This window comes from Sorex araneus, chromosome 4 (genome assembly GCF_027595985.1).
Source record: "Sorex araneus isolate mSorAra2 chromosome 4, mSorAra2.pri, whole genome shotgun sequence".
NCBI classification, from domain to species: Eukaryota; Metazoa; Chordata; class Mammalia; order Eulipotyphla; family Soricidae; genus Sorex; species Sorex araneus.
The window spans coordinates 192,853,668-192,861,107 of NC_073305.1; the positions used below are offsets into that span (position 1 = coordinate 192,853,668).

Here is a 7,440-nt window from a genome sequence, read left to right on the forward strand (position 1 = left end):
CACACTGACACACACGCACACTCACAGACACACACAGACACATCCACAGACACAGACACACACATCCACACACAGACACACACATATCCACATCCATACACATACACACAGACACACACACATCCAAGCACACCCACGCACCCATACGTTGACACACCCACACACTGACTGCGCGACCAGCCCACCTGGCCTGAGCCCCTCTCCTTGACACTGGGAAGCACCAGACCCTGAGCGGTCACAGGGGCTTTGCCCAGCTCTGGGGGAAACACGGGCAGCTCTGAGTCCTGGGGGCTCCCGCGGGCCGGCTGAGCGGGGCAGGGTCGTCCCGAGGTGGCGCTGCTGCCCATCCGGCCCAGCCGCCTCTGCCCTGCTCCCAGAGCCTCTGCCTGTCTGGGCACCCCTGGGAGTCCCAGCAGTAGGGCCCCTCGGCCCAGCCCCTCAGCCCCGGCCCCGCCCCCAGGCTCTGCCCCCAGCCCGGCTGCCAGCCCCACCCCTTAGCCTAGGCCCCGCCCCGGCCCCAGCCCCGCCTCTAGGCCCCTCCCCTCAGCCTCCGTCCCGCCTCTAGGCTCTGTCCCCCGCCCGGCCCCGGGCCCGCCCCCAGCCCCGCCTCTCTCCGGCAGGGGTGAGCAAGGTGGTGACAGTGGACGTGCGCGGGAACTGGCAGCGCTGGCTCAAGGTGCGGGACCTGACCCAGGGCGTCACATACCTCTTCCGGGTGCAGGCGCGCACCGTGGCCTACGGCCCCCAGCTTCAGGCCAACGTCACGGCTGGCCCCGCCGAGGGTGAGTGTGGTCCGGTTCGCGCGGGGCCACTGTGGGGAGGGCCTGGACCCGATGAGACCCCCCTCCCCCCTGTGCCAGGCTCCCCGGACCCCCAGCCTGGACCCCGAGCCAGCCCGCTCCCCCATGCCAGGCTCCCTGGGCCCCGAGCCTGGACCCGGAACCTCCCCCGTCTCCCCCCGTGCCAGGCTCCCCAGGCCCCCCAAGACATGTCTTGGCCACCAAATCTTCGTCGAAGCTGACACTGCACTGGTCCGAGGGCCGCATGGGCCAGACCCCCACCACGGGCTACGCCATAGAGGTCCGGCCATCAGGTGAGGCCTCGTGGGCATAGTCTCGGTCTCAGGGAGAGCTGGATCGGGGTCCTGGAAGGACGTGGGGGGGGGGCTCCAGGCAGGGAACCCGCCACTGACTCCTTGATGGCGTCTCTGAGCCTCGGCGTGGAGGCTTCAGCAGTGCCCTGCACCCGACACCCCAGATCTGCAGGACGGGGCAGGGGCGGGCACTGCAGGGGGAGTTTGGAAGAGCCCTGTCGGGTGCCTGACCCCTGCCTCTCGTCCAGGCCAACCCCGAGCAGCTTCCCGCCCCTGCTGTAGGCTGACCCCCACACACACGGCCTCAGCTGCACACCCACCCCCACCCCACCCTGCACCTGTGCTGTGGACTGTAGGCGCAGCCCGGGCAGCGCGGGGAGGGGATCCCCGGAGCCCCCGGGGGTGCGCGGGCCTCGTCTCTGTGGGGCTCCGCTGGGGCTGACCTCAGTGTGTCCGTTTCTCCTGCGTGTGGGGTTTAGTTCACGTCCATGTATCTCCCGCTACTGAAATGCCCTCCACAGCCCGCACCACTGGTCACGTTCCTCAGCGCCCCTCACCCCCACCCCGTTCTGTGTCCCTCTCTGCGTCCAGCCCAGTGCCCCCTCACCCAATGCCCCACCCCCTTCCCAGCCACATCCAGTCCCGCCTTCGGGCATTGCCCTGCTCCTGCTCCTGGGGACGGAGCCCCGGGGAGGGGGGTCACCAGGACTCCCCCGCCACTTCTGAGCACACGTCTGTGGTGACTTGAGGGACACAAAGGGGGAAGCTGGGGGCATCCCCGCACCTTTGGTACCGTCCCTGTGGACCCCGCTAGGGGCTGCGGCCAGAAGCTCTCAGCCCAGATGGGCCGGGTGGTTCGTGTGCACTGGGCACTGGGGAAGCTTCTGGAACGGCCGTGCAGGCCCGCTGCCCACTGAGCCCCCTGCCCCTCAGACGAAGGCCTGTGGGACACCTTCGTGAAGGACCTCCCCAGCACGGCCACCTCCTACACCGTGGGCCTGGACCGCCTCCGGCCCGGCGTCACCTACGAGTTCCGGGTGATGGGCGCCAACCTGGCGGGCTTCGGCGAGCCCAGCCTGTCCACCGCCGTGACGGGTAGGACGCCGGTGGGGTGTCCCGGGGAGGACAGGCCCGCCAGGATGGAGCCCCCCAGAGCACCGGGAAACGGGACCCCCACCCCCCATCACGGGGCAGGAGTCGACCTGGGCATGGTCTGGGCGTGGCGGGAGAGGGTCAGCAGGGGCGGGGGCCACCCCCAGCCCAGTGACGCACCCCGCCCTGTGCCCGCAGCCCAGGCAGGCAGCGCCTTCTACGAGGAGTGGTGGTTCGCGCTGGTGCTGGCGCTGGCCGGCCTCCTGCTGCTGCTGCTCATCGTCTTCGCCCTGGTCCTGCGCGGCCACCACAAGGACAGAGGCTGCGGCTCAGGTGAGGCGTCCAGCCGGGCCCACCCCGCCCCACGTCCCCCTGGGGGGCCAGGCCTTGGACAGAGGCTTCTAGAAGCTGGACAGGCCAGATCAGTGGGGGCGGGGAGGCCACAGAGTGCTGGAAGGTCCGGGGGTGGGGCTCAGGGGGCCTGCGGGCTAGGCTCCCCCCACACCTCCCTGTCCCAGCCTGAGCCCCAGGACTGCCCCCCATGCCCCTTCCCACGTACCCCCCAAAACCCACATTTCCCTCCAGAGGCCCTTCCCTACCCCACTCCCGGGCCCCCAGCCCCCACAGTCCACTGTCCCTGCCCCGGGACTGGCCGTCAGGGCACTTGCGGCAGTGCCCTGGGCCCTGGACGCTGCAGGGGCCCTGGACAGAGCACAGGGATATCTCCAGAGGCCCCCAGCGCCATGACACCCCCAGGACCGGCACAGCAGCCGGGCAGCTGGCCCCAGACCCAGAGTGCTCGCCCTGCCCCAGGGGCCTCCCCCTCGGTGCCTGGGGGCTGCTCCTGGCCAGGTGGGGTCGACCCCGGGGACCAGCAGGCCCCCACACGCCTCTCGGGCCATCCCTGGGCCCGACTGGTCAGTGTGCTCAGGCCTGTGGGCGTGTCCGTGACCCCAGGGAAGAGTATCTGCCACATGGAGGAGCCGCCCACGCTGGACAACGGGGGCTTCGCCGCCCTGGAGCTCCGCAGCCGCCACCTCACGGGCAAGGGCACCTTCTCAAGGAAGAGTGGGACCAGGTGGGCAGCGGGCAGCAGGCGGGGGAAGCGGTCATCGAGTAACAGGTGGAGCCAGCAGGTGGGGGCAGCGGGCAGGGGGCAGCAGGCGGGGGCAGCAAGCGGGGACAGCAGGCAGGGGGCAGCAGGCGGGGGCAGCAGGCAGGGGCAGCAAGCGGGGGCAGCAGGCAGGGGGCAGCAGGCGGGGGCAGCAGGCAGGGGCAGCAAGCGGGGGCAGCAGGCGGGGGCAGCAAGCGGGGGCAGCAGGCAGGGGGCAACAGGCAGGGGCAGCAAGCGGGGACAGCAGGCAGGGGGCAGTAGGGGAGGCAGCAGGCGGGGACAGCAAGCGGGGGCAGCAGGCAGGGGGCAGTAGGTGGGGGCAGCGGGCGGGGGCAGCAAGCGGGGTATCAGGCAGGGGGCAGCAGGCGGGGGCAGCAAGCGGGGGCAGCAGGCAGGGGCAGCAAGTGGGGGCAGCAGGCAGGGGGCAGTAGGTGGGGGCAGCAGGCGGGGGCAGCAGGCAGGGGCAGCAAGCGGGGGCAGCAGGCAGGGGGCAGCAGGCAGGGGGCAGCAGGCAGGGGGCAGTAGGTGGGGGCAGCGGGCGGGGCAGCAGGCAGGGGCAGCAAGCGGGGGCAGCAGGCGGGGGCAGTAGGCAGGGGGCAGCAGGCGGGGGCAGCAGGCGGGGACACCAAGCAGGGGCAGCAGGCAGGGGGCAGTAGGTGGGGGCAGTGGGCGGTGGGGGGCAGCAGTCCTGGTCGGGGAGGCCGCCCCCAGGCTGCCGAGCAGAGCCTTGGGGGCGCCCAGGGGAGCCGCGCTCAGCCCCCGCTGCCCCAGGTCCCCCCCGCGCCCGAGCCCCGGCGGCCTGCACTACTCGGACGAGGACCTGTGTCGCAAGTACAACGGCGCCGCCATGGCCGACGGCGCCAGCCTCAGGGACAAGCCGCTGGACGCGTCTGAGTCCGAGGTCAGTGTGGCCGCGGCCTCCTGTGGGCCGGCTCTCTGGGAACTGGGCTGCGGCCGGGCCCTGGCTGGGCGGGAATCCGGTGGTCTCCGCCCTCGCGGGAGCCCACGCCCCCTTCCCTCTGGGCGTCCCCGCAGGGTAGAGTAGTAGGGGGCCACAGGGTGTGGGACCCGGGCACCCACTGGCCCACAGATGGACACTGCCTGAGACAGACGCGCACGGGCCGTGGGGTCCTCCCTGACCCCTGCACCCCCACCCCTGCAGCTCCGCCCATCCCCCCCGACAGGCTCTTCTGACCCTCCCGGGCAGCCAGAAGCCGGGCTCAGCCGAGGGGCCTGAGAGCCGCTGTCCCTGGCTGTGCTGAGCCTGACCCCGGGCCCCGGGATGGGGGGAGCTGGTGTGCTCTGTCCTGTGCCACTAGCAGGACCCGTGGCCACTGAGTGTTGCCCCATAGCCCCCTCCCGTGGTCCTTCCCTGTGGCCCCTCCCTGTGGCCCCTCCTCATGGTCCTTCCCTGTGGCCCCTCCCTGTGGCCCCTCCTCATGGTCCTTCCCTGTGGTCTCTCCCTGTGGCCCCTCCTCATGGTCCTTCCCTGTGGCCCCTCCCTGTGGCCCCTCCTCATGGTCCTTCCCTGTGGTCCCTCCCTGTGGCCCCTCCTCATGGGCCTTCCCTGTGGCCCCTCCCCATGGCCCCTCCCCGTGGCCCCTCCCTGTGGCCCCTCTCCGTGGCCCCTCCCCATGGCCCCTCCCCGTGGCCCTCCCCGTGGTCCTTCCCCATGGCCCCTCCCCGTGGCCCTCCCCATGGCCCCTCCCCGTGGTCCCTCCCCGTGGCCCCGCCCCGTGGCCCTCACCGTGCTCCCTGCAGCCGGGCCCTCACGGCCGACCCTGTCCCCAGGTCACTGACTCGGACTACGAGGACGCGCCCCCGCAGCGCTCCTTTGTCAACCACTACATGAGCGACCCCAGCTACTACAACTCGTGGAAGCGCCAGGCCCCGCACAGGTACGAGGCGGTGGCCGGCGAGGCGGGGCCGCCCCTGCACACCGTGGTGACCACGCAGAGCGCCGTGTTCACGCCCACCGGGCCCGGCTCCCGGACGCCGCTCACCGGCTTCTCCTCCTTCGTGTGACGGGCGGGCCGCCCGGACGGTCACTGCACGGAGCCGGGGTGGGCGGCGTGCCCCCTCCTTCCCGAGAGGGCGACGGGGCCTGGCTGGGGCCAGCCCGGCCCTCCTCTACCTCCTCTGCCCGGACCCCCAGCAGCCCTTTCTGGAGGGTCTCTCAAGCCAGGACTTGCCGCCAGGGTCCTGACAGCCCCCAGGGGCGCGGGAGTCACTGGCGGGAGCTGAGGAGGCAGCGGCCGGCGGGGGGCACTGCCCCGCCCGCTCTCGGCGTTTTCCTTTCTTCCTTTAACCGCCTCCCACGCGGGCGCCCCAAGCGCTGTGCCCGCCGTGTGCGGGTTAACCAGAGGATTTTTTAAGCCTTTTTATCTTTTTTTAAAGCTGTCACATGAAACAAGTGAGTCGCTGTCTCCAGGTGCCTTTTTATTCGTTGTTGAGCTTTGGATGTAGGACAGGGCGGCCCCCACCCGGCCCTGCGAGTTCAGCCAGGCGGACGAGCAAGACCCGCTTGGAAAAGCTGAACCCCAACCGTCGCTCAATCTGCGGGCGCCCAGGCTGCCCACAGGGTCTGCACGTGCCCCCACTCGGGGAGCAAGGCGGGGACTCTGCTCGAGACCAGGGTGAGGACCCGCCCGCCGCCGCCGGCAGCCGGGGAACAACCAAGACCAAATATCCTAGTTGCTCTGTCCAAAGCTGCGTCTGCAGGAGGCCAGCACCCCGGCCAGGGCCCCCGGGAGCAGAGCCAGCCCTGCCCAGCCCGTGCCCTTGAGATGCCCAGCGGACAGCATGGACAGCCGGCCGCAGAGGGGAGCAGCCCTGTAGCCATGGCGGGGGTGGGGTCCAGCCCCTCCCCGGGGGCGGCAGCCTGGAACTCTGCGGTGCAGCTCAGCCCCACCTCCTGACTGCACCAAGGGGCCAGATGGTGTTTCTAGAAGTTTCTGGCCTCCTTCCGGAGAGCTGCCCCCACACGGGGATGGGTTAGCCGTGAGCTGCCCCAGGAGCAGAGGTGCAGGCAGGGGTGGGGTGGACCCCAGGATCGCCGGAGCAGCTCCTTCCCCCTGGATGCGGGGGTGGGGAGTCCCGGGATCCATGACGGCATGCTGTTCGCGTCGCTCCTGCCGGGGTGCAGGGACCCCCACCAGGCTTCCCACACCTGGTCTGGACCGGACGCCAGTGGGCGAGAGGTCACGGCTTAATAAAGCGTCATTGGACTCCTCGTGCGCCTGCGACTCTCTGCGCCTCGACTCAGCCCTACCCACTGTGGGATCCCTCCCGCCCGCCAGCTGGGACCTCCACGTGGGGGCCTGGGGGCCGGTCCCAGCTCCCCCAACACCCAGCACCACCGTCAGCACCCACCCGTGACACACACCTCACATGCCCCACTGCTAAATTCTCTAGGGACACACCCACATCACACCACCTCACGCCCCCTCGCCAAGTGCTCCAGGGCACGACACACCCACAACACGCCCCATAACCAAATGCTCTAGGACGACACCCACAGCACACCCAAGGCAACACCCACCTCACACCCCCCTGCCAAAGTCTCTAAGGTTATGACTTGCCTGTGACACACCCACCTCACACCCACAAACCAGGCTCTGGACGTATGTGACACGCCCAGCACGCACACCTCACACCTGCTGGCAACTCCCCAAGGACACGACACACATCCCCCTCGGCTGTCCATCCAGTCGTCAGCTGGCCCCCATCACGTCCTCAGCCCAGTCGCGTGTGGGTCTGGTGGGCCTGCTGGTTTCCCAGTGGGCCAGGGGTGGGACTGGAGAGCTGGTGCCTGGGTGTTGTGGATGTGGCTGGGTGGTGTGGGCGGTGTGGGCGGGGAAGCCGCGGGGCTGCGGGCTGCAGGGAGGCTGGGGGCGCATCCCGTGGTGCGGGGTGCAGGCTGACTGGGTTTGGACTAAGTGTGGGCGTGGCCCAACTTTAGGCTGTAGAAGCAGCATCCGGCCCATTCGGTCCCAGCGGTGGGGACAAAGGGCTCCTCCAGCTGAGGGAGCAGAGCCAGTGGGCGCTCGCCGCCCCAGCGACCTCACGGCGACCAGGACAGCGGGGCCCTCTGGCACCCGGCCTCCACCTCGCATAGAGAGGGCAGCCCCGCTGTCCCGGG

General features: G+C 70.5%; 1 protein-coding gene across 2 annotated transcripts in view; it reads left to right on the forward strand.

Moving 5' to 3' along the window:
- The window catches only part of SDK1 (sidekick cell adhesion molecule 1), a 465,276-nt gene extending 458,745 nt beyond the window's left edge, over positions 1–6,531 (forward strand). For both annotated transcript variants that reach the window (XM_055136343.1, XM_055136344.1), the window contains exons 39-45: positions 621–782; positions 968–1,093; positions 2,027–2,188; positions 2,384–2,518; positions 3,143–3,263; positions 4,071–4,200; positions 5,091–6,531. In XM_055136343.1, the coding sequence (XP_054992318.1) occupies positions 621–782; positions 968–1,093; positions 2,027–2,188; positions 2,384–2,518; positions 3,143–3,263; positions 4,071–4,200; positions 5,091–5,324 (1,070 nt within the window). In that variant the 3' untranslated portion in view covers positions 5,325–6,531. The remainder of the gene's footprint in view (positions 1–620; positions 783–967; positions 1,094–2,026; positions 2,189–2,383; positions 2,519–3,142; positions 3,264–4,070; positions 4,201–5,090) is intronic.
- Positions 6,532–7,440: the final 909 nt, after the last annotated feature.